At 42.3% G+C, this 27631-nt stretch overlaps 1 protein-coding gene across 2 annotated transcripts in view; it reads right to left on the reverse strand.

The window, feature by feature from the left end:
- SLAIN2 (SLAIN motif family member 2) overlaps nucleotides 1–27631 on the reverse strand; it is a 123803-nt gene that overhangs the window by 64470 nt on the left and 31702 nt on the right. For both annotated transcript variants that reach the window (XM_029588078.1, XM_029588089.1), the window contains exons 3-5: nucleotides 8654–8821; nucleotides 7529–7690; nucleotides 6210–6569 (exon numbers count right to left, since the gene is read on the reverse strand). In XM_029588078.1, coding sequence (XP_029443938.1) covers nucleotides 6210–6569; nucleotides 7529–7690; nucleotides 8654–8821 — 690 coding nt within the window. The remainder of the gene's footprint in view (nucleotides 1–6209; nucleotides 6570–7528; nucleotides 7691–8653; nucleotides 8822–27631) is intronic.

Here is a 27631-nt window from a genome sequence, read left to right on the forward strand (position 1 = left end):
AACAACATTCTAACAAAATGTATAATTCTCCACATTGTGGTTAGGTCCAAAGCATCAGTAACACTTGTTGTGAAGACCTGTTATAGACATTGTCAAGTAACACCTCAGCGCTACCCCTAACACAACTCAGGGTTAACCCTGTGACCACTTGAAAGATCCTGCCAAGCACTGCAGAGGCCCGTCTGCACTCGCAACCTCCCATCCACCAACTGGGTTCCTGCCTGCCTCTGGGCAAGATCCTGCCCGAAAGCTATCCCTTGGTAGTTTCTAGGGACACTGGACTACCACACAACCTTAAGGTCACACAATTCCTAGAAAAACTCACAGACCAAATATACACAATACTGCGATTGTTAATCAGTCCAAGACAGGCAGAACTAACAAACTAATTATAACTAATAAGCTAACTAATAACAAAAAGTAAGAACAGTGAACGAAAAAAATATTTAATCTGCAAACAGGAACAAGGGTTAAACAGCAAAAGTTAACTGAACACTTTCCACTATTTATTAGCGCTTGGGGAGACCATGAAGATGGCTGTTCACATAAGCTGAACAGTGATTTGCTCTCTATCTCTCAGCCAAGGCTAGCGAGTTCCAGCAACTTCAGAGCTAGTTCTTTGTCTGCAGGGGCAATCAGGTCACAGAATACTAACAATCACTTACTGGCCAATGGCCTTCTGATTAGTAATAGATTTTTGGCCAATGGCACTACAGGATGTTTCAGTCTTACATTTCCTTGGGGATGCTGGGATGTGTATGCTATTCAAGCTTCCTTCTGAATCAAGGTTGTATGTATCTAAAGCCTTTGTTTGAACTGTAGTGCTGAGGTCAAATGTCACCTGCAGACCAGCACAGAGAACATGAGCTCTCTGGGGAAAAATGTCACAAGGCAGAACAAACCACAAAGTATGCAAAACCCCAGTTTCACCAAAGACACCTTCCAGCCACACAAGGGGCACCATTAGAAAACACTGGGTTTATTTTTGGTCATGGAGATGTGATAGTTGTCACCTGTAATTTGCTCCAGGAACAAATGGCCAAATGCCAGAGGAGTCAAGTCCAGGCCATCACTGATAGAGAGACTTCCACCTAGGACATCCATCTTCTCTTTGGGTTGAGCCCTTCAGTGCTGATGGCCAGCGAAGCATAAAAAGCAAGGTAAGAGAAGGTAAAAGGAAATGAGAGAGGTCTGGAACAGAGTAAGGAGCAGGAATAAATAAGAAATCCTGAAGCCTAGGTAGAACAAAGAAGATAGAAAATGAAGATAATGCAGTCTTCTAGATATTATTTTATTTATTGTAGGAATGGAGCCAAGGTATGAGGACCGAAATATGGTACCAAGCTCTGGCAACCCACTGCTGAGACTGCTTCAGTATAAGTTCAGGGCTATATAGGAAACAAGACGGCAGTTGGGGGGGGGGGGGGGGGGAGTGAGGAGTATGGTGTGGGAAGGACGAGACAAATAATTCAAATGGTTCACAGCGCCACCTGCAGGCCAGAGGAGCACTTGGCCACGGGTCCTTACAGGAGAAGAGTTTGAAAGCCAGGCTAAACTCAATTTTAACAATTTTATTTTAATTTAGGGGTTTTGTTGTTTTGTTTTAAATAGTAAGTTGGAGACCCTGAAGGAAAACTTGAAGATGAGCAAAACCTAAGTTGCACTAAACAGCAAAAGTTTTCAGAGATAGCAACAGGAAAATTATGTGCCTAGGTGAAGCACGGAAAAAAAAGGCTGAGGAAACTTGTGAGGTAACAGTTACGCAGGAATTCCTATGCATGCTCAGAGAAACTTAGGCTTTTCTGAATTATGAGAGCTCTAATCCATATTGATGCCAACTGATGTTACCCCCTCTTGTGTGGCTGATTCATCTTGATTGTTAAAGAAATATGGTAACAGATTAGATGGTGATAGGGACTAATTGGCCCATCCAGTCTGACTGATTATGTCTACACTGCATGCCAGATATCACTCAGAATCCAAATCAGTATAATTCTGGGTAGATGAGCATGCACATTCCCATACATATAGGCCTCCTCTTCTCACTCATCTTTTACCAAGCTTCTTGACCACATCTTTATTAGAACTGACAGCTTCTGTGTAAAGACAGCTTACAAAAATGAAAAACCTGCTCTTCTTCTAAAGACAAGAATTATAAAAATATGAGGTTGATTGCTTCCTAGAAAATGTTTTTGCTGATATAAGGAGATCCCTGTTCTGATAAGAGGATATTTTCTGTGATAGAACGACATTTTCTTCATCCCATAAGGTATTCAAACTATTACATCAATTCAAGAAAGGAAAGGTTCCACATACATGACTATCTGTGAATGAACTAGTATACTTCCTTTGTCCTGATTAGACATGCTCATCACTTGCATCAAGAGAATACTATACACATTCAAGTGTTGACTACTGAGATACAGAAAACTGTTTCTGACCAGACAATGTATGTATCACGTGGGAAGTGTCCCATACAGACTGACCTCCCATTGAAAGAAGGATTTTATAAAATACTTTTTAGTTTCTACTGTCTACCTGTTGGTCGAGCAAGCCATGCGTTCCACATACTCCATTCCCTTTTCACAAGTGATCAGTGGGTGTCCTACTGCTTTTGAGTAGCGACCAAACGAAGATGTTTCAGGGGGCTTAATGCCTACATTGCCTGTCAGCTCTTCATGAGCAGTACTTGCAGGACCTATAGAAGCAGATACAGAGAGTGGCAGAGCAGCTTCCTCAAAAGCAGTAGGTCCAAAGAAACAAACCGGAAATCAATCCAATATTGCAAGTAGCAACCAAACGAAGAAGGAGATTGGTAAACACCAAGGATTTTATTAATATATTCTCTGTTTCTTTGAACCTATTGCTTTTGAGGAAGCTGCTCTGCCACTCTCTGTATCTGCTTCTATAGGTCCTGCAAGTACTGCTCATGAAGAGCTGACAGGCAATGTAGGCATTAAGCCCCCTGAAACATCTTTCTCCCAAGAGTGTCCAGGGGTACTGTAAGAAGATCATTTTAGGTAGCTTAGCTACATCCTCGGAAGACTTTGTGATGGATTAGAACAGGCTCTAATGATTGAAGATTGTGGAACAATTTATTCCATATAAGCTGAGTGCAGGGATTGTATAAAGGCATGACACTATCACAGTCTTTGTTCCTTTCATCCGAGACTTCATAGCACCAATGAGCTGATAAAGTGTTAAGATAAGGAACACCAGATGTCTTTTGAGGTTAACTATTGGGAAGATCAAAGACTAGTATAAATCTTTTGTTAAAGTGCAAGCAGAGTACCTAGGATTTACAGATCTGAAAAATAAGGTATATAATGAATTACATTTGCCCATTTTCTTTGTATATTCCAAAAGGGAGCTAAGAGCGAAACAGCTCGTTCTTTTTCGGGTCCCCGAGCTTGCAGTCTTCCAGACATTTCAAGGACACTGCCTTGTAGAGGAAGACAGTATAATATTTGTCTGTTTCCTATTTCCCTGTATTGATTTACGTATGGCTTACTGTGATACTATATTCGTTTTTGATATTACTTATCTTTGCTGATTTATTATCCATATATTTAATTAGGTTTTGTTTTACTAGATTGTGTAGTGTTCTATGACATAATATAAAATATACCCCCATACGGCCACCACGTACAGGTACTGAAGAATGGGTCCGGTGATTTGGTAATTGCCTCTTTTTGAATCCAGAAGCCTTCTGAGCAAGCTAAACCGCATCTTCCTTCTTGTTCACAGAAACCACAACGAGGAGATTATTACACATTCGTATCTGCATCTCCTGAAGTATTTGGGGGAACTAGGACTGCCACAACTTTTTTTTTGGGGTGGGGGTGGGGGGGCTCCATGAACTGGAGGATGTCCAGCATCTTATTTCTGGTTTTATCCTCCGTTAGCAAAGTAAAGGGAATAGCCTCTGCCATTTATCTAATGAAACCAGTGAAGAGAGACTTCCTTCTTTCAGAGAGATGAGAACGATTGGAGGGAATACCCATTGATCATAATTCATTAATGGCATCACTAAAACTAACACTGTACTCCCAAGTAGGTTCAGAGTCAGATCCTGACTGGTAGGCTTGTGATGAAGACTGACTTGCCCGTCTAGCAGAAAAGGTCTCAGGAGGATGCACTATTCTGCTTGGGTCTGGAACTCCGGCATTTCATAAAAGCTTCCTCCCAATAGGCTGGAGTTCACCATTGGGGCGGCTGCTATAGACATTGGATTCCCTTCCAGGAACTGGCAGCGGTGCAAGGCCATCAGGCAGCCAGAGGGACTCAAGCAGAGGCTCGACTTAGCCTGTGCTGGTCCCAATACAGGCGTACAGAGGTCTCGTAGTGCCTTGTCCAAAGTTTTCTTTATCTTTGTGTCCAGCTCCTCCTCCAAGAGACCTAATGCCAAAACTAATTGGGAGGCAGGAGAAGTGGCCATATCTTTCTGGGAACAGAAAGGTGTATGAGTGGCTGACACCAGGACCCCTGGAGACTGGTGTGGTTCCCAGGCCTTCAGTGAAGATGAGCTCTCCTCTCCATGGGACCACTTCAGGGGTTTCTCAGCCACTGCTGGACCACCCCCAATCCCACCATCATGCAATCATAGAGGCAGATGCCAGTGCTTCTCTGGCATTGCTTGATGCTGGTGTCAAAGGAGCACAAACATATCTTCTTTGAGCATAAAGAGGCAAGCAATGGCTTGCTTTCTGGTCCCTATAGATGTCAGATGACAGGGAAGTGGAATTCACCTTTGACACTGATGCATCACCAGCATCTGATGCAGCTCTCAGTTCTCTCAGTCAATGCCTCCGATGCATTGGTCTTCCAGTACCAGAAGTGTTTCTCCATCAAATTCAGCTGGGACAGTTGTCATTTTGAGATCATGGTCACACACAGCTGGCACCTTCGGACGTCATGCGATGACAGACATAACGCTGACACTCTGAAGACATCATTAGAAGCTACTGGTCTACTTATCCATGGCCGAATGGAAAACAAAGGAAGCAAAAATCTAACTTGATGACCGGAAGTCAATCAATTCCGCTGAGCAAGACTGAAGATAGATCAGAAATTTAGAAAAATGACCAAAAAACAAAAAAAACAAAAAACTTACTGAAGGAACTTACAGGAGACCCCACAACAAATGATGCTGCAAAATTTATCCCCCAAAGAAGCTTACAAGGAAAAGGAGAGAGAAGAACTGTGACCAATGGAGGAGACTGAAAGGACCCTGCGTGATATGGCATGCCCAGTGAGGTACAGTCAAAGTTTTAGAAACCTTGACATAAAAGTTCCAGGCTGGCTCCATCAGATGATGTCACCAACATCTGAGGACTGCCATCCTGTTTGTCCTCAGAGAAACAATTTGCCAGACTACATCAGTAATTCTTTTTTTGGCCAGGCTTCCCACTTTATAACCCAGGTATTTCTGCCTTGCCATCATCTTCCCCAGAGGAGTGTAAAGGCAGGAGGTGCTAGTACAGCTCAACTAGGAGCACAGCAGAGAGTAATCAAATTCAAAAGGCTCTGCAGGGAGCCATCACATCAATAGGAGGTGGGGGTAGTATAACAGCAATATGTCTGGCACCTCAATTAAACTAAAAAGATTCTTCAACATTACTGACTTCAGAGTTTGATGATGTTATCATGCTGGGAAATGAGCTGAATTCTTGGCTACTCAGACCACTGATCAAATAAAGATAAAAAAAGGATTTCCATCATACTTACTGGTATCTTATTTGCTCTATGTATAAACTAGCATCAATTAAATCACTTTACTATAGGTGTGGACAGTTATCTGCTCTTACTGTTACAGAATCTGAGAAGCAAGGAATCCTGGATAAACACTGCCATTGCTCAAACAAGACCACAGGATGCTTGAGAGGCTGGGCATGGGACTGCATAACCAGGGTAAGACTATTATATTAAACAACATGCCCCTATGCTCATGATTAGAATTAACAAACATATACCTATGTACTAGTGAAAGGCTTGTGTATACCGGTACCTCTCCGAGAGAGCCCAGTTCTAACAAAACATAGTTATAGACAAAGGGATTTCTTCTCTGACAAAGTAAACACTATACAACAGTTGTTCTAGATGCTAAACTGTGCCACTACAGATGAGACTGTGGGCTCCCAGTCCACTTATTACAGAGGGGATCTCCTGCCTGAGGGACTTGACATTACAGCAGAAGCACAGCTCCTTACCTTCATTTTTGACTGTGTTCACCTGGAGGTCAGAAGCATGGCTTTGAAGTGAAAGGCGAGGTTGCTGCAGGCGGCCGATCATAGGCTGGGGAGAGGCTCGATTGTACTCTAGGCTCCGGGCAGGGGATCGGGAGCGCGGAGAGTTCCGAGGGGAATGCCTCGGCGAAGGCCGTGGTGACTGCCGTGGTGAGGGTGAGAACCTGTTCACAACTGGGTGTACATTATGATGAAGACTGTCTTCTTCATCCTCTAAACTATTAGCATCGAGTTCCTGATCACTGAAAGTTCCCCGCCTCAGAGAGTTACAAGAGGAACCTGAGCTGCGGCGAGAAGTAGTGGCTGCATATTCCTGCCGGAGACCTAAAAATAAATAAAATAAAACCACAGAAATGGCTAATGTAACTTACATCAAAAATGCTGTTTCATGTTAAAAGTCTACCTTGCTAAAAATAGTACGTCGAAGTCTGACAAAAAACATATACTGCATCTCAAAGCCAATCTCTCTCCCCTAAAAAAATTTTAAGTAACAAGATAAACAGATGTAACTATCACTACAAAGTACATTTCTTACATGTGAGAGGAAACATTGCTTTACTTCTATAGGTCTGGGTGTTTTTCAGGCCTACCATGGCTCCTATGTACTTGAAGCTTTATTATAAATTCAGCTTTGTGCATGAACTCCTCTGCCTCTCTTCTGCATGCCCCTCTCCTCAAATGTTTGCATACACACTGCTCCTCCCCAACCTCTCTTAGCATTCTATAATCTGCTATTCAAAACTCAGGGTTATAAAGGCTCTTATTAACTAAAGTGCAATGAAACCACAGGGCTGAAGTACAAAAAGGAAGCCAACCCACAGCAGACAGCATCTTACTACTGGCACAATGGGACAATGTTTTCCCTTGTCACTTCTGAGCACAACAACAGAGCAGGCAGAACCAAACAAAGCAAAGAAGCTAACATGGCAGGAGATTTCATTCAATAATTTCAAGCATCTAACATGCACGACTCACTGGGGCTGGATCCTTTTACAAGCTGGATAGTGATTATTCCCACTATAAACCTACCATACTGCTTTAGGAAGTCTCTACGAGAAGACCATTATTTTTAAACAGATCAGATTTAATTACTTTTTCTTCGCTGTATCCTTCATGAAATGGGGCTTTTCTGGCTCCCAAGTGGGAATTATGTGCAGAGTAAGAAGGCTGAGTTCTCCCTACCTGTGTTTTCTCTAGAAGAGTTTAAAAGAAACCATTAAAAAACCCAAAAGGTGGCTGCTGAAGAGTAACCTGTGGGTCTAGAAGGTGGATGATATACTCACTCTCTTCTTGCATGCGAGCTAGAATCTGTACATCTGTGACGTCGTTTAACTTGTATCCTGAGCCAATGGAGTCTTCATCCAGCTCTGAAGTGCTTAACTCGCTGTCCACAGAGGACTGAGGGCTAATAGGTGGATTTCTATCCGCTGGACTTTTAAAATACCCTGTTAAAACAAACCCAAAGCAACCATTAAAGTGCTAAGAGTTACTAATGAAGGAAAAATAACTCCACTGTACTGATCTAGGTTTAAAAAAAAAATCAACTATAGGATTTGGCACACAACTTCAGTGTTGCATGACTGGTCAATAAAATGAAACTGAAACACTTCATACCATAATGATTTCACAGCAATGACAAGTTCATTTCTGAAAGTTACTCGGCAGAAATGCCCGTCTGACCCACAGTTACCTGGGTGCATTTCCCATCTCGGATCTTCGGCTTGGCCAGGGCTGGGGATGCTGTGGAGGCAGCCTTCACAGCTGCTGTGGGGGCTGGAGGAGGAGTCAGGGTGAGACCCGATGACCAGCCTTAGGACGTTAGAATGAGCCCTGGCACCCGGCGCCCAGCTGAGGACTGTTACGGCAATGATGAAACTAAGCTGAGAAGGAATATAAAAGGGTGGGGAGGAAACAAGTGCTGGAACCCAGCTCTTGTTCAGAGGAGGAGGAAATTTGCTGAATTAAAAAAAAAAAGAAAGCTTGTCCATTCCCAAGAGCCTTCTGGAAGATACCCAACTGTGCTATTTACTGACCAGCTCTAAGAGTAAGTAAAGCAAGCTCTGACAGAAGCTAAGGCCAGTGTGCAGAGGGTTCTCGCTGCAACAGCAGATAATGGAGGTAGCAGGGGACAGCAAAGGAGAACAAGACCTTGGCTGTTGTGAAGGAAGGTCCACAGTGCCTCAGCTTCAGAACTTCCAGGACATGAGGGGTAATGAGTAAGGGTAACTTAGAATCTGATTAGACTGGAAGCAAGCCAAAACCCACATCAAAAATAAATCAATGTCTAACAAAATGACACAATAAAATTGTGGTGCATCCTCGTCTTTTGTGAAGATAATCACCATCTAAACTCTCAGGTAACATAAGAGCCAGTACAGTGCGTCTTCTGTAGTCACGGCCAGCCTTACCTGTGTTACCAGGAAACACGAGCTGCTTCAGCCCTGCAGTTCTCGCTGGCGTGGAGGACGGGGAGTTGATGCCACTGTTGTAAGGACTACTGCTAGCATTTGGACTGTACGAGCTTGTATAACTGGCCATGCTGTAAGGATTGCTGTAGAAACTCTGCCTCTTGCTGGCTAGAAAGGAGGCAAAAAAGTAATAATTATGGAATCAAAACAATTCTACAAAACACTCAACTGAACATGACACATTTTCCCGTGGCGCTATGGGGGCGAAAGTGTGTGGTCTGGCCGTAATTGCAGGGGGTGAAAATGCACCAACGCGATGCGGCCAGCTGCATACTTCTGCCCCCCATGGGCCATCATTCATTTATAGCGGAATGATGAATCCCAGGGTTTGAAAGATCTTATTGTAAGATCTATATAGTTATTCATAAATTCAATAAAGTCATTAGGTAAGTAAAACATTTAACACATGTATAGAAATAGGAAAAAAAGGGCAACATCTGGAAAGTTATGTACACTAATCCACTTTGTGTGGGAAATAAATGCCAGGATCTTGAGGCAATCATAGAAGTGCAACTCTGGTCACATCTCAAAAAAGATGTAGCAGAATTAGAAAAGGTACAGAGAAGATAAAGGAGATGGAACAATTCCTCATATGAAGAAAGGCTAAAAAGGTTAGGACTCTTCAGCTTGGAGAAGAGCTGGCTGAGGGAAGATATGAAAGAGCACTATACTTGTTCCATTCCCCTCATTTTATACAAAGACCAGAGGACACATAATGAAGTTACTAGGTAATACATTTAAAAAACTAAAAAGAGAAAATGTTTTTTTACTCAACACATAATTAAGCTCTGGAAGTCATTGCCAGAGGATGTGGTGAAAGATATTAGTGCAGCTGTGTTTAAAAATGGTTTGGACAAGTTCATGGAGGAAAAAGTCCATTAATCATTATTAAGGTAGAGTAGCAGAAATTTAGAAACAGGATACTGGGCTTGATGAACCTTTGGTCTGACCCAGTATGGTCTTATGGACTTGGTTGCAAAAAGTCTTCAGTCAGGAAGTCAAAACTCCAAAATTAGAAACTTATTTAAAATATTTTTTACCCACCATCTCCCATTCTGGGCAGGTTACAATAAACACTCAAAAGTGACATAAAACAAACATGACAGAACATTTATAAAATGGAATATCAATTTAATATAATGGACCTAATAAGGAACCTGGCTCAGTAAATCCAACCCTACCTTTTTGTACACTAACAGATAAGACATAGTTGACCAATGCAACAATATTCATAAAGCACCAAAAGCTTGGATAAAGAAAAAAAAGTCTTAAGATTTTTTCTAAACAATGTCATGCATGGCTTTCCCCTTAAATTGGGTGGTAAAGGGTTCCACTTTGTTGGGCCTGCTACCATGAAGGTCCACTCCCACGTATCACAAAGATGGAGGGGGAGGGATGGAATCTCAAGGAGATTCGTCCTAGCTTTAGAGGGGATGCAATACAGAACGAACCAGTATCATACAAAGCCTTGTGTACTAAAGTCAAGATCTTAAATCTCATTCACCATAAAACAGGAAGGCCACCTTCTCTCAACTCCATCCTTCTTGCTGACCCCAGTCTACATAACCAGCTCTCTCCTGCTGCTTAGCTCCGCATTTCCTGACTACCCAATGCTATCACGCCATGTATTGAGTATTGTGTGCAATTCTGGTCTCCGCATCTCAAAAGAGAAATAGCAACATTAGAAAAGGTACAAAGAAAGGTGATCAAAATGATCAAAGAGGATGGAATGATTTCCCTATCAGGAAAAGCCAAAGAGGTTAGGCTCTTCAGCTTGGAGCAGGGAGGACTGAGGAGAGATATGATATAGGTCTATATCGCGGGAGAGCGGGCAAGCGTCCGCTCTCCTGTGCGCGCAATACAGTAAAGTAATTTATTTAAATTAGGGTCCGCGGCAAAAAGAGGCGCTAGAGACACTAGCGCGTCCCTAGCGCCTCTTTTTGGATAGGAGCGGCAGCTGTTAGCAGGTTTGACAGTGTTGGCAAAATTGAGCGTCCGGTTTTCAACCCGTGAGCCGCGGGCCCATTTAAAAAAATTTTTTTTTTTTTTTTACCTTTTGGGGCCTCCGACTTAATATCGCCATGATATTAAGTCGGAGGGTGCACAGAAAAGCAGTTTTTACTGCTTTTCTGTGCACTTCCCTGGTGCCGGCAGAAATTAACGCCTACCTTTAGGTAGGCGCTAATTTCTTAAAGTAAAATGTGCGGCTTGGCTGTACATTTTACTTTCTGTATCGCGCGGGAATACCTAATAGGGCCATCAACATGCATTTGCATATTGCGGGTGCTATTAGGTTCAGAGGGGTTGGACGCGCGTTTTCGACGCGCTATTACCCCTTACTGAATAAGGGGTAAAGCTAGCACGTCGAAAACGCGCGTTCAATCGTGGGTTAACAGTGCACTTCGCCGGAGCGCACTGTACTGTATCGGCCTGATAATGAGTGGAGTGCAACAAGTAAGCACAAATTGGTTTACTTTTTCAAGAAGTATAAAGACTAGGGGACATTCAATGAAATTACTAGGTAAGATATTTAAGATAAATAGGGGAAAATACTTTATTACTCAGTTATACTCTGGAATTCATTGCCAGAGGATATGGTAAAAGCTGTTAGTGTAGCTAAGTTAAAAAAAAAAAAAAAGTTTGGATAAAGTTCCTGAAGGAAAGGTCCATAAACCATTATTAAGGTGGACTTGGGGAAATCCACTGCTTATCCCTGGGATAAGCTACATGGAATCTATTTACCTTTTGGCATCCTGCCAGGTACCTGTGACCTGGATTGGCCACTGCTGGAAATAGGACATTGGGCATGATGGACTTCCATTCTGACCTAATATAGCAAATCTTATATTCTTGCATTTCTTGATCTCCCAATACCCCCTGGCCAGGAGGTGGTGAGCAGCGTTTCACACCTCGCAAGTCTTCTCTATCAGATTAGCTTTGCAATTTGAGATGCACAGTTCTCAGTAGTCTTGCAAGACCTGCCCAAACCATGTATTCAAAACATGGAGACTAAATCTGCCAGTGGCAGAAGCAGGTACGAGCATGAATGCCATTCTCCTGCTCTCTGGGGAGTTTTGTGAGGACGGCAGGGGAAGAATGGACCAGGCCAAGTAAGATGTGCTGGGTACTCAGTATCTAGGGCCCCAGCGCTTTCCATGCCAAACCTGAACATTTAATAGATTCACAGTTTACACACAATGGGTGGCAATGTTCAGAAGATTCAGCTCGAAACCAACCAACCAGCTGTTGAATTAACCAACTGCAAGTGCTTAACACAGTCATTAAAGACACTCCCTGCCTCCAAAGGGGGCTTAATTTTACTAAAATAAGAATGAGAAGACTTAAGCTAAACAAACAAAAAATAAAAGAGTAGCGCCTAACTTTTTTTTCCCCCATAGTTGGGATCTTATCCCACACACTATCACTGGCACATCTGCTCTGCAGTTACAGATTCCAACAGAAGTGATGCAAACCCATTTTCTAAGAGTGAGAAGCCGGCTTTGGAAGCGTGACTTTAATCAAATCAGAAAGCAATCCTCCTGCAAAGGTAGGTCACACATTGCACTTGGATTTGTTTGTTTTCAGATTTATAAACTATATAGTATTTACTATAGGGAGATACTGCAGGGATCTCTTGTTTTTGGTCCCCGTTTAATACTCTGATTAATTTTGTTACTTCTCTGTAGCTCCTTTATACTTTATTTGGGAAGAACACCTTGATTTGCAACTGGAACACCTGCCTAGAATAAACCGCCTTCCCTGCCATACAACACAAAGGCTGCAGTGTAAAGCCAACAGAGCCGGTATACCCACCTAGAATACTATTTATTGAATTTGGCATAATATAAGAATTTTATAACAAAACAGCTTACAGCATTTTGATTTTGTAATATTTATATTAAAAAAGTACAGTTTTATATTGTTTCTATTCTCCAATTTGCAGAATCTGGATATATATCCCTTTTGGAACATTTATTATTCTTATGCAGATCCCTAGCCCACTTTCTGGGCTGGGATGACAAAACTTTTCTCTCTGTCACTCCTCTGGAGGCCACCCATAGCAGGCCTACATTAATTTACAAAATAAACACGGAAACATTTTAATAGAGAACCAGGCCATGTCTTCACAAAGGCCTGTCCTGCCCCCCTTCCTATCCCACTCATGAGTCATTACCCATGTTTGATGGGTGATTATTTCCTTACCATGGTAGCAGAAAAACAACATGAAATCAAACAATTTGCAGCTGTCCATGGATTCTGGCTTCTTCTGCAAGAGCTTTGAAGAAACTGGCTAAAGCCCAGAGACTAAGGTCTGCCCCTCACATAATATGTTAATTGGCGTTTATCAAAAGGTAAAAGCATAAATCAAGTGACTGCTTTGAAATTTGTCTTCCTTGTACATAAAAAACAGGCTGCAGTGTAAAGGCAATAGAGCACACTTGCTTGGGGCAGGTGTAAAGATTGCAGTACATTTATTTACCAGGCTGACAATCAGACTAGTTGTCCTTTTTACTCAGGTGTCTTTTTTTAAAACCAAAAACATGTTTTCCCACTAATAAACAAGCTAACTGAATATACCTAGAGTAGACAAACTTTTGAAGTGGTGTGCCAAGATTTAAATAACTCTGGTCCTCAAGTGCCACAAGGCAGTTGGCACCCTGATCTGCCAAATTCCTTTCACACAACTCTTGAATATTAATTTACATTAATTTTCAGTTAAAATATTCAAGAGTTATGTAAAAATGACTGAAGCTATGTTTTTCCTCAAGTAAAGGACAGAAATGCCTTTCATCCCTTCCCCCTCCTCACCAATACGCTCCCTATTAGGGATACAGAACAGGCCAGGCTGCTATAGCTCCCTACCTAAGAAACTACATGCTAATTAGCAGAATATCTCATCTTCATCACACAAGCAGAACCTCACCAAATACAGAACAAAGGTGACCATAAAATAGTATAAATTAGAAACAAGCAAAATTGGAAACCGCAACAAGCCAAACTCTGTACGCAGTGCTACAATGTAAAAATTGTAGGAAGATTGCTACAAAAAATTTAAACAAAACTTAAAAACCTGGCTATACAAAAAAGCCTACTATGCCTGAACTGGGTCCTTTGCTTTGCGTTCTAGTTTAATCCACAGCACTCATATTCTGATATTTATTTTCGTTATACAAAGTTTTTACATGGATTTGTATTCTTTCAGTTTTTAATGTTATAATGTAAAGCAATATGCTGAATTAATGTTTGAATGTAAACCGAGGTGATGTTACTTACGTGCCCCGGTATATAAAAAACCCGTATTAATAAATAAATAAATAAATAAAATAAAATAGAACCATCATGTCCCATAAAACAAAAAACAATCATTCTAATAAAACCACACCAATAAAAAAGAATAAATATATTTCAAAATAGCTGACAAATAGAACATCCAATAATTAAAATTTATAAACCTCTCCCCACCCCTCTTCTCCACATATCTGGAAACTTCTGATTTCCAGTCACCCTGAGATTGTGAAATTAGTTGGAGTGGAGGAAGATGCACATAAACTCTCTCTTCTCTCTCACACACACATACATGCTCTCTTGCAGGCAATGGGAGCAATCTCTCTCTCTTCTCTCTCAAATGAAAATACCCTGCTTCTTCTCAAGCACACTCCGTCCCTCTCCTGGCCAGTCCTCCTTGATGGGAATCCCGCAGACACCAATGCTGGCTGCAGCTGACCTTTCTCACATGGCACAGACTCCTCAAGCTGCTTGGGCCTGCACAATCCACAGCCTCTTTTCCAATGCTAACCTCTCCCCCCAACAGCAGCGATTGGTACAGTTAGCTTCCCACTATCTGCCTCTGCTTCTCCTTTGGTCCCGCGAGGGCCACCAACAAACAACATGTTAGGCCTGAGGCTAGAGCTGTGGCAGCTGCACCATGCCTGCCGGCTCAGAGTTGCCGTTGCATCGGTGACAAGAGTCTCCTCTCAGGTGCTATTCAGTGACCTGCCACAGGTTGTGACCCCTGGTATATCCAAATATGAACACCATGTGTGCAAGAAAAGCATCAGCCTAATCTTTTGAGATTAGTGTCTTGAAATCTTTCAGGAAAGTATTATTTTCTGATATTACTGCTCAATCTTATCACTTTAAAGGTGTTGCAGAGGTGCATTTAGAGCAATGCAGTTTTACCAGCAGAGCATAAAGCAGGAGTTTTACGCTCACAAAATATGCATTCTAAAATGGGAGTATTATTTAGCACCCTCGCATGCAAATCGCATGCAAATGAGGAAGGAAATAAGCATACTCCCCCAATGCAGAGGTGTGCTGGAAACTGAACTCCTGGATCAGAGATGGAATTAAGTTTCCAGAGCTGCTGTCCATGCGCTTAAAACCCTAATGGAAAAAAAAAATAAAATAAAGAAGACTAGATTTATCGGGCTTACTGCCATCTTACATGGATAACTTTATTCTTATCCAGATAAGTGACAGCGGCAGTTAATGGGATTGCATCAGCCTGTCATAGATGCCCCTTCCCCTTTCTCGGGTTAGACTGAATGCACTTTTTTTAAACTTTCAATGGATTTGCATAGCTTTTGTTTACTGCATCGGAGTTAAAAACACATTTATAATTTGAGCGTTAAAGCTGTACATTGCAATCCAGTGCACAGTTTAACAGATTACTGCATCGGCCAGTTTGTGATGAATGGCACTTCTACCATTCATCAGTTACTAAAGGTAACAGTCTTCTGAACAGAGGGTGGAGGTGCTAGGTTACCACCCGCTCTATTAAGCTGTCAATTTTCCTGTTTTGCTCTCTTCAAGATGTAATTCAACCTTAATGGGTGTGCCCTTTGCACATCCCAAAACATGTCCACCTGGGAGTGTGTTTTCAGTAAAAATAGAACTATACTTGCTTGCATTATGAAGTCTGGCCTATTTTAAAGCCACACTACAATTAGGAGTGGATGCAGGCAAAAATGGTGAGGGAGTTTAAGAAAGCGTGGTAAAGCCCAGACCCTTATTTGCAGTGAACTAAAGGAAAGACCATAGATGACCTGTGGTCTATAGCATTGCACCAGAAAGTGAATTAGGCATACAGATGAGCCTCATAGGTCCTTATCTGCTGACACATTATGGTTTCTGTATGCGTGCATGGGCAGGGAGAGTACTGCAGCGGAAGATTCACAAAATGGGGGCTTCCCAAAACAAACAAAATTTGACAAGTGTTCCCCCAAACATTCCATCTCAGCTCATCCCCTCACATACTTCTACTTCCCTCTATTTGCCCCTCTCCTTCCGTCTCCTCCTCGCCTCCAGAACCTGGCACAACGGTCCTCTTCTAGAACCATGTGGTGTCTGAAGTCCTGCGCTGTTTCTCAGGCTTCTAAGTGTTCAGGCACCGGGTGGCTCCCAGTCAGAGCCACTTGCTGCAGGACGAAGACAGTGCCAGTTCCTCGTCCTGCCTCAGGCTCCCAGCTTGCCGTTCGGGGTAGCTACAGCTACACTGGCTCACAGAGCCAGCTGTTTCCATTGCCATGCTTATGCCTGCCGGCTCTTCAGAAATTCTGTGGGGGATAGGTAAATTCTGTAAGGGGAAGATTCTGAATTGCTTAGTTGTACAGAGTTCTGCCAGGAGTAAGACAGTCGGTCACATTGTAAGGATTCTTCCTACTACGTTACAATTTATAATATGAAAATTACTAACAGGCCGATACAGTAAAAAACGCGGGAGAGCGGGCAAGTGCCCGCTCTCCTGTGCGCGTGATACAGTAAATAAATGTATTTAAATTAGGCCCGGCAGTAAAAAGAGGCGCTAGGGACACTAGCGTGTCCCTAGTGCCTCTTTTCGGACAGGAGCGGCGGCTGTCAGCGGGTTTGACAGCCGACGCTCAATTTTGCCGGCGTCGGTTCTCGAGCCCGCTGACAGCCACGGGTTCGGAAACCGGACGTCGGCAAAATTTAGCGTCCGATTTTCAACCCGTGGGCCTAATTTTTTTTTTTTTTTTAAACTTTCAGGACCTCTGACTTAATATCGCCATGATATTAAGTCAGAGGGTGCACAGAAAAGCTTTTCTGTGCACTTTCCCGGTGCCCGGAGAAATCAGCGCCTACCTTTGGGTAGGCACTAATTTCTGAAAGTAAAATGTGCGGCTTGCCGGCACATTTTACTTACTGAATCGCGTGGGAATACCTAATAGGGCCATCAACATGCATTTGCATGTTGCAGGCGCTATTAGGTTCGGGGGGGGGGGGGGGGGTGAATGTGCGTTTTGGATGCGCTATTACCCCTTATTGAATAAGGGGTAAAGCTAGCGCGTCAAAAACGCGCGTCCAAATGCCGGCTAACAATGCGCTCCGGAGCGCACTGTACTGTATCGGCCTGTAAATTATTAGGGCTTCTGGTTTCCAGAGGTTTTAATTTGGCAATCCACAGAGGCCAAGAGGAGCAGCAGGCAGTACTGCTGACACTGGTTTCAAAAACTACAGACATCACTATGTTGCCAAAAGTATCCGCAGCTTCAAGAAGTCATCGGTGCCTGCTACGTGGAGCTGCTGTGGACTCCATGGCGTGCTGAAGTAAAATCACTAAAAACCAGAAGTCCTGGTGATGGTACACTATTACTGCTCCCCAGAGGGAAGACTGAACCAAAGAACTAAACATTTGGCATTTCTGAGTAAAACTATTCTCATTTTAATTTTAAATGAATTACTACGCAAAAACAATAATTATCTTATATTATTATTTATTAAATACAGCAAGCAGAATTCCTCAGGAGTACTATCTGTACTGATCTATTTGGCAGCTTTCTCACACAGTAAGACCTGTGCAGCCCTCATGGTCACTATGTGCCCAATTAAAATGAAAAAAAACAAAAACAAACAATCAGTGGAGGGTTTGTAGTTTGTGAGCAATTTCCTTTAATTGGTCCTCCCAAAAGTCTTCTCTGTTCCCACAGCCAACCTCAGAATGGGCTCCTAATACTCCCTACAAAGCACATCAGTGTTCATTGATTTTGTGCTTTTCCAAATACAGAGCTCAATGCTTGTTATGGCAGGTCAACATTTACATTCTTAGTATCTCAAGTAAATAAAAAGCGCAGTGGTCATTCCAGGGACATCAAAATAAATCAGAGAAATTATATCAAAGACATACAAGGGGCTAAGACCCTGAGGTAGAGCAATAAAGAAAGGCACCATGAAGTACAATTTAACAAGCACATGGCTATAGTTTTAGTATAAGTAGAAGGAGTGCGGTAAATATAATGCTCCTCTGAAAAAAAATCAATTGTGTAGTTTCAAATCAAGTGCAATTTTTATTCAACATGTACATTAAATGTACATGTAAAAGTGGTTGACCTACAGCCTGTACAATCTCTCCTCACCCAGCCTTTTGGACAAAACATAGTGTCCATGTCAGGGGACACTTATATTTGAACGTGAATATATAAGATTCAGGAGCTGCCTTGTTGAATAAAAATTGCAATCGATTTGAAAATGCACAATTGATTTTTCTAGAGGACAGTTATATTTATTGCACTCCTACTTTTACTTTGAACTGAGTGTGAACTCTCACTCCCATTATCCTTTTGGCTTTGCCCTTACTTTACAAATTTAGTATGCAAGGATGATTCCATATGCATGTTCAACAGGGATGTGCATTCGTGTGTCCATTCGTTTCGCCACTAAGTGCGTATCTAACGAATGGACGATCTTATGCACTTACAGGCCGATACAATACAGTGCGCTCAGCTGAGCGCACTGTTTAATCTGTGGTTGGACGCACTTCCACAACCCCTTATACCATATGGGGTTTAGCGTGTTCAAAACTCGCTTCCAACACCCCCGAAATTAATAGCGCCCATCAAAAGCAAATATATGTCGATGAGGCTATTAACTATTTGCCCCAGACACAAAAAAAAAAATGAGCGCCTGATCTGCACATTTTTACGCTAAAAAATGAATGCCTGGCTGTAAACAGGTTAGGAAAACAGATACTTGTAAAATTCAGCGTCCTTTTCCTAACCCGCTGACAGCCACCTCTCCTGGGTGTCTGCTGCCAAGGAGGCGCTAAGGGTGTGCAACTGTCCCTAGCGCCTCCTTTTCAGCGTGACCCCTCACTTACATATTGTATCATGCCCAGAAGAGGAGGCTGGGCGCATGTTAGGAAAGCAGGCGCTCAACACTGAGTGCCTGTTTAACTCATGTCTTTATTGTATCGGCCTGAATGAATGGTGTAAGCCTATGTGGGTGCCCAATGAACATTACACTCACCATTCATTTTGTGCGCACATTCGTCCATGCATTATATACGTGCTTAGCAATGAAACGAATTGAACAAATGGATGCACAAATGTCAATGAATGCACATCCCTCATGTTCAGCAGTCTCTTAAAGAATCGATCTCCTGCTGTATTTTAATGAACAGTGAGCAAGGCTTGAGTAATAGACCAACTTAGGTGTGGGGCCCAAAAGCTGCCACAAAGAGCCATAGCAACATAGTAATGATGGCAATAAAGGACAAAATGGTCCATCCAGTCTGCCAAGCAAGCTTCTTACGGTAGTATCTGCCGTGCAGGTTACTTCTTATGGGTAGTCCGTGCAGTTACCCCAAGCCTTATGATAAGGGTAGTAATATTTACAGTCAAAACCAAGCAACTGTCAAACTCGTAAAAAATTACTGCTAGCGACATTTTTACTGGTTGAGGAGCCTTCTTGAAAATTCAGACAATGCTGTTTAACTTGTATTGCTTTTAGACTTGGCTGTAACAGCAGTCTTGTGCTTTTTCCCTTATGTTTGTGGATCAGTAACCCAGATCATAAAGATTAGGGCCCATGTTGGGTGTTGTCTGAATCCAATTCTCCTTTCCTCCACCTGACCCCTGCCCCCTCAAGCAGAGAGCGATATTGCAGTTGCATCAAAAGCATAAAGACTTATTGGTAAAGGTAGTTATCCCTATTCATAAGTACATAAGATTTGCCATACTGGGTCAGACCAAAGGTCCATCAAGCCCAGTACCCTGTTTCAAACAGTGACCAATCCAGATTACAAGTACCTGGCAGGATTCCAAGGGATAGATACCATGCTGCTTACTCAGGGATAAGGAGTGGATTACTGCAACTTCACCTTAATAATGGTTTATGGACTTTTCCTCTAGCAACTTGCCCAAACCTTTTTTAAATGCAGCTACACCAATAGCTTTCACCACATTCTCAGACAACAAATTCCAGAGCTTAATTATCCATAGAGTAAAAACAAGTTTCTTATTAGTTTTAAAGGTATCACCTAGAAACTTCCTTGTGTCCCCTAGTCTTGGTACTCTTTGAAAGAGTAAACAACTGATTAACGTTTACTCATTCCACGCCACTCTTTTTTTTTTTTATAAACCTCTACCATATTTCCCCTCAGCCGACTCTTCTATAGGATGAGTGCTAACCTCTACTCTTTCCTCATAGGGGAATCGTTTCCTCCCCTTTATCATTTTGGTTGCCCTTCTCTATATCTTTTCTAATTCTGCTATATCTTTTTTCAGATAAGGTGACCAGAATTACACAGAATACTCAAGATGAGGTTGCACCAAGGAGCAATACAGAGGCCTTATGATATTCTCTGTTTTATTCTCCATTCCGTTCTTAATAATTCCTAACATTCTATTTGATTTCTTGGCTGCTCCTGCACACTGAGCAGAAGATTTCAAATTATCAACATATTATCAACGATGCATTGTCCTCTTACACCAACACCCAGGGCTACTATCCAGGAGGAAAGGGTTAGGCCAGCCATCATTGCTGGTGATTCGATTATTAGAAATATAGATAGCTGGGTGGATGGTGGACGTGAGGACCGCCTGGTAACTTGCCTACCTGATGCGAAGTTTGCAGACTTCATGAGTCACCTATGTTGGATTCTAGACAGTGCTGGAGAGGATCCAGCTATCGTTATACATGTGGGAACCAACATAGGAAAATGTGGGAGGGTGATTCTGGAAGCCAAATTTAGCCTTTGAGGTAGAAAGTTGAAATCCAGAACCTCCATGGTAACATTCTCTGAAATGCTCCCTGTTCCATGTGCAGGTCCCCAGAGGCAGGCAGCGCACCAGAGTCTCATAGATGAGACAATGGTGCAGGGAAGAGGGATTCAGTTTTATAAGAACCTGGGCAGCCTTTTGGGAAAGTGGGGAGTCTTTTCTGACAGGCTGCTGTCGCTAACTTTTAAAAAGGAGATAGAGCAGTTTAGGGAAAAGCAGACAGCCGCTCAGCAGTGCATGGCTCAGAGAGAAGTATCTTCAAAGGAAACTAATGAAATAGGAGAGGTTGGGCATCCCAACAGAGGTTCCAATAAAAGCAAAAGCAGTCCATGTTCCTATAAGTAAAGAATCACCTGAACTAAAGGATTCCAAAATATCCCAATCAACTGAAAAGAGGGTTTTTAATACTAACAAAAAAACCCCCACCCTTTCAAAAGTCTGTATGCCAATGCCAGAAGTCTAAGAAGTAAGATGGGAGAGTTACAGTGTATAGCAGTGAATGATTAGACATAACTGGCATTTCAGAGATCTGGTGGAAGAACAACCACCAATGGGACAGTGCTATAACGGGGTACAAATTATATCGCAATGATAGAGAAGATCAACTTGGTGTGGCGGGAATGTGGGTAGCGCATAGAATCCAACAGGATAACAATCATACAAGAGACTAAATGCACAGTAGAATCTGTGTGTGTAGAACACAAGATTTTGTGAGAGGCCCAACAGTGCTAGGGCCACTTGGCAGCAGATCATAACATGATGAAATCTGAACTAATGACTGGAAGGGGAACGATATGTAAACCTACAGCTATAACACAAAACTTTCAAAAGGGAAACTCTGATAAAATGAGTAAAATAGAAAAAAAACAGAAAGGCACAGCTGCAAAGGTTAAGAGTGTAAAACAGGGGTGAACACTGTTTAAAAAATACCGTCTCAGAAGTGCAATCCAGATGTATTCCACACATTAAAAAAGGTGGAAGGAAGGCCAAACGATGTTAGCTATGGTTAAAAAGGTGAGCTGAAAGACTATTTTAGCTAAAAGTTGTTCCTTCAAAAATTGAAGAAGAGAGGAAAAAAGCATAAGAAATTGGCAAGTTAAATGTAAAACATTGATAAGACTGGCTAGAAAAGAATTTGAAAAGAAGTTGGCCGTAAAGGCAAAAACGCAACACCCCAGGGTTCTGAAAGAATTAAAAAATTAAATTTCAGATCTAAAAGTAAAAGTTTGTAACCTATCATTAAAATCGTCCATTGTACCTGAAGACTAGAATGTAGCCAATATAACCCTGAAATTTAAAAAGGGCTCCAGGGGTGATCCGGGAAACTATAGACTGGCGAGTCCAACTTCAGTGCTTGGGAAAATAGTTGAAACTATTCTAAACAACAAAATCACAGAACATATAGATAGATATGGTTTACTGGAATACAGCAAGCATGGATTACCCAAAGGAAGTCTTACCTCACAAATGTGCTACTTTTTTTTTTTTTAGAAGGGGTTAATAAACATGTGGAGAAAGGTGAACCTGGAGATGTAGTGTATTTGGATTTTCAGACGGCGTTTCACAAAGTCCCTCATGAGAGGCTTCTAAAAAACTAAAAAATCATGGGATAGGAGGCGATGTCCTTTCATGGATTGCAAACTGATTAAAAGACATGAAACAGAGAGTAGGATTAAATGGTCAATTTTCTCAGTGGAAAAGGGTAAACAGTGGAGTGCCTCAGGGATCTGTACTTGGACCGGTGCTCTTCAATATATTTATTAATGTTCTAGAAAAGGATATGATGAAGTTAGGTGATCAAATTTGCAGATGACAATTATTCAGCATAGTTAAATTACATGTGGTTTGGGATAAATTGCAAGAGGACTTTGCGAGACTGGAAGAATGGGCATCCAAATGGCAGATGAAATTTAAAATTATGATTTAACAACTTTGAATAAATTCCAGCAAATGTGATCACCTCACTCATTCCCATTTTCAGGTCATTTATAAATATATTAAAAAGTAGTGGCCCCAGAACAGATTCCGGAGGCACTCCACTATTCACCTTTCTCCATTGGGAAAATGTACCATTTAGCCCTAATCTGTTCAGGTTTTTTTAATCTTTTAACCAGTTCCCAACCCACAGTAGGACACTTCCCCTATACCATGACTTTGTCAAATGATTTCTGGAAATTCAGAAATAGTGTATCACCTGGCTCACCTTTATCCATTTCTTCTGTTAAGGTAAGTAACTGCCGCTCCATGCAGGTTATCCCAATGTTTACCAGGGGCCCTCATTGGTTATTATCTGAATCCAAATCCCCCTCCCCCCACTGTCGACACAACAGTTATGTCAAAAGCATCAAGGCTGATTGGTTAAGGGTAGTAATCGCTGCACAGAGTGGGTTACCCCCATGCACTCTTTTCTGCATTTCCATCCTCTAGCCTTTAGGGATCCACAGTGTTTATCCCATGCCCCTTTGAATTCTTTAACTGCTTTCGTCTTCACCACCTCCTCTGAAAAGGTATTCCAGGCATCCACCCACTCTCTCTCTATGAAGAAATATTTCCTGACGTTGGTTCTGAAACATCCCCCCAGAGTTTCACTTTGAGCCCCCTAATTTTACTGTTTCCTTTCCAGTTGAAAAGGTTTGAAGTTTATGCATCATTAAAATCTTTCAGTTATATGAAGATCTGTATCATATCTTCCTTGCACCTCCTCTCTTCCAGGGTATACATATTTATATAGATCCTTCAGCCTCTCCTCGTAAGTCTTCCAATGGAGACCCCACCCCATTTTGGCCACCCTTCTCTGGACCGCCTCCATCCTGTCTCTATCCTTTTTGAGATATGGTCTCCAGAACTTAACACAGTACTCCAGGTGAGGCCTCACCAAGTACCTGTAACAAAGGCATTATCACCTCCTTTTTCTTACTGGTTATTCCTCTCTCTATGTAGTCCAGCATTTTTCTGGCTTTAGCTACTGCCCTGTCACACTGCTTTGCCATCTTCAGATCACCAGACACTATCACCCCAAGATCCCTCTCTTGGTCTGTACACATCAGTCTTTCAACCCCTCCCCATCACCTACAGCTTGTTTGCATTACCACATCTCAGATGCATGACTCTGCACTTCTTGGCATTGAATCCCAGCTGCCAAACTGACCACTCTTCAAGCTTTCTTAAATCTCTTTTCATTCTCTTTACTCCTTCAGGCATGACTACTCTGTTGCAGAGCTTCATATCATCCACAAATAGACAAACGTTACCTTCCATCCCTTCTGAAATGTCGCTCACAAAAGATATTGAACAGAACCAGTCCCAACAACAATCCATGTGGCACTCCACTTAACATGGTTCTCTCTTCAGAGTAGGTCCATTTACCATTGCACACTGTCTCCTATCAGACAAGCAGTTTGAAATCCACGCCACCACCTTAGCTCTCACCCAAGCTTCTCATTTTATTCAAAAACCTCCTTTGCAGGACTGTATCCAAGGCTTTGCTGAAATCCAATAGATCACGTCAAGCACTCTTCCTTGATCCAATTCTTTAGTCAATCAATCAAAATAAAAAATCAATCATATTTGTCTGATAGGTCCTTCCTCTGGTGAATCCATGTTGCCTCAGGTCCAGCTACCTACCTGGATTGTAGATAGTTCTTTATCCTTTCTTTCAGCAGAGTCTCCATTAATTTTCTCCACCACCTAAGTGAGACAAAACATCCTGTAGTTTCCAGCCTCCTCTCTACTTCCACTCTTGTAAAGCAGGACCATAACCGTTCTTCTCCAATCCTGCAGCACCACTCCTGTTTCCAGGGATCTATTGAACAGGTCTTTCAGCGGATCCGCTAGCACATCTTTGAGCTCCCTCAATATCCTGGGATGTACTTCATCTGGCCCCAATGGCTTTGTCCACTTTTAGTCTTCTTAGCTCTTCCCAAATATTCCCTTCTGTAAATTGAGTTTTGTCCACCCCATCCCCATGTACGGTCTTGTCAACTAGCAACAGTCCTTCTCCAGAGTCTTCTTCAGTTAACACCAAGCTTAAGTATTTGTTTAATTTTTTCACCATTTCTTCATCTCTCTCCATAAATTGCTCTTTGTCGCCTTTCAATTTCACAATACTACTTGGCCTCCCTTCTTTCTCCAATATATCTGAAAAATGTTTTGTCACCTCATTTTACCTCTTTGGAAATCTTTTCTTCCACTAAACCTTTTGCTTTCCTAATTTCTTTCTTCGCCTCCCTCAGTTTCACCAGGTATTCTCTTCCCAGTGTTCCTCTTTTTGGGTTCCTTTACACTTCTTTAATGCTGTTCTTTTTGCCTTTATTTTTTCAGCCACCTCCTTTGAGAAACAGATTGGTTTCTTTTTCCTCTTACGCGTCTACTTTTCTAACATACAGGCCGATACAGTAAAAGTCGCGGGAGAGCGGGGCGAGTGCCCGCTCTCCCGGCACACGCACAGGCCATTCTCCTGTGCGCGCGATTCAGTAAAAAAAAAAAAAAAAAATTCAAATTAAGGCCCGCGGTAAAAAGAGGCGCTAGGGACACTAGCACGTCCCTAGTGCCTCTTTTTTGACAGGAGCGGCGGCTGTCAGTGTGTTTGACAGCCGATGCTCAATTTTGCTGGCGTTGGTTCTCAAACCTGCTGAGAGCCATGGGATTGGAAACCGGACGCCGGCAAAATTGAGCGTCCGGTTTTCAACCCGCGAGCTGATTTAAAATTTATTTATTTTTTTTATTTTTAGTTATTTTTTTACTTTTGGGACCTCCAACTTAATATCGCCATGATATTAAGTCAGAGGGTGTACAGAAAAGCAGTTTTTACTGCTTTTCTGTATACTTTCCCGGTGCCGGCAGAAATTAACGCCTACCTTTGGGTAGGCGCTAATTTCTGAAAGTAAAATGTGTGGCTTGGCTGCACATTTTACTTTCTGAATTGCGCGGGAATAACTAATAGGGTCATCAACATGCATTTGCATGTTGTGGGCACTATTAGTTTCGGGGGGGGGGGGGGGGTGGCCGTGCGTTTTCGACGCGCTATTACCCCTTACCCCTTCAGTAAGGGGTAATAGCGCGTCGAAAACGCGTGGCCAAATGCGGGTTAACAGTGCGCTCCATCGGAGCGCGCTGTACTGAATCGGCCTTTGTAATAGTTCCTTTTAATTTGGCCCACTGATCCACCTCACCCAATTTCTCCCTGTCTTCCATTTTTTCCTCCAGGTTCTTCCCCATTTTGACAAATCAAATTTTGTGAAATTCAAAACGTGGGTCTTCACGTGATTTCTCTGTTTCCTATTCGTGATTATCAAACCATACCATCTGATGATCACTGGTGATCAGGTGAGCCTCTACCCGAACATTAGAGACATTATTCCCATAAGTAAGCACTAGGTAAAGCATCACACCCTCCCCCTCATGGGTTCCATTACAATTTGTTTGAGCAGAACCCTTTGAAGGGCATCCACTATCTCTCTACTTCTAGTAGATTTCGTAGAAGGCATGCTCCAATCCACATCCAGCTGATTAAAATCTCCAGCAAACAACTCTCCTCCCTTCTTTCCTACCTTTTGGATATCTTTGATCAGATCTCTTTCCAGTTCTTCTGTTTGAGTCGGAGGCCTGCAGATCACACCAGTAAAAATAGACGCACCATCTTCTTTTTTTAGGATGGTCCATAATGCTTCTTCTCTACCTCACATCCCTTGCAATTCAGTTGCTTGGATAGTTTTTGGGTTTTTTTTTATAGAAAGAGCTACTCCTCTCCCATTTCTGTCCACTCTGTCCTTCCTTAAGTTATAGTCTGGACTGCCATGTCCCAATCAAGAGAATCAGTGAACCAGGTCTCTGTAACAGCAACAATGTCTAAGTCCACCTCCACCATTAGGGCCGAAGGTCCGGGATTTTATTTCTCAGACTATGAGCATCTGTGGTCATAGTTTTCCAGCTGCTCTTCCCAGTTACCATTTCTGCTTTTTTGAACTGATTGATATTATTACCTTCTCTTCCCACTTTCTGTATTGCTTGGGGGTGACATGCCAATTTCACCGGCCAACTCCTGCCACCCTCACTCCCTAGTTTAAATACCTGAAAACGTACGATCTGAATTTTTCACTTTGCATCCTCTTTCCTGCTACAGACAAATATAGGCCATCCTTTCCATATAAACTTTTATTTTTCCATACATGGCCCCAGCCTCCAATGTATCCAAAACCACTCACTATCCTTATACCAGGTTTTGAGCCAGAATTGAAATTATCTGTATGGCATGGCCTTTTCCCTTTCCATGAACAGGTCTTCAGAAAAAAGCAATAATCTTTGCCACTGTCTAATCTTACCTAGATTTTGGAAATCTTTCTGTAGTTTAGAGACACCATTTCTAGTGAGGTCATTGGTCCCCAGATGGATGATAACATCAATATCAGAGTCCTTATTTTCTTCTATAATTGCTTTGCCCACCTGGTTTGCACGTTTTTAGTAGTTTTCTGGAAACTAGCAGATTAGGGGCTAGTATCACAAGACTGCTCGGAGACATTTTAGCAAAGTCCAGGGGTGAGAAAGGCTACTAAGCAAGGGTCCCAGTATTAGGGCTGGTGTTATGAAGTTGTGAGGCCCAGGATGAATCTGTCACGGTGGGGGCCCCAGAACATAGATGTGTGGCTCTGCCCTCAAGCTGACAGGTGTGGGACGTAAAACAATCACCCCCATTTGATCCCCCCCTCTCCACAGATGCCCCTGCCCAGTACAGTCATAACTCCGCTTTCGTTGGCACTCAATCACAGATATTTGCTATTTAACTGCATTGGAACAAGCTCAAAATGACCACATAGGAAACCAAAGAAGCTTGTGCCAAGTAACTGCTTCTTAAAAGCATATCATGTAGTACACTATGCAAACAAACATAAATTCTGCTTCTGAA

The sequence above is a fragment of the Rhinatrema bivittatum genome, chromosome 1, assembly GCF_901001135.1.
Source record: "Rhinatrema bivittatum chromosome 1, aRhiBiv1.1, whole genome shotgun sequence".
Lineage (NCBI taxonomy): Eukaryota > Metazoa > Chordata > Amphibia > Gymnophiona > Rhinatrematidae > Rhinatrema > Rhinatrema bivittatum.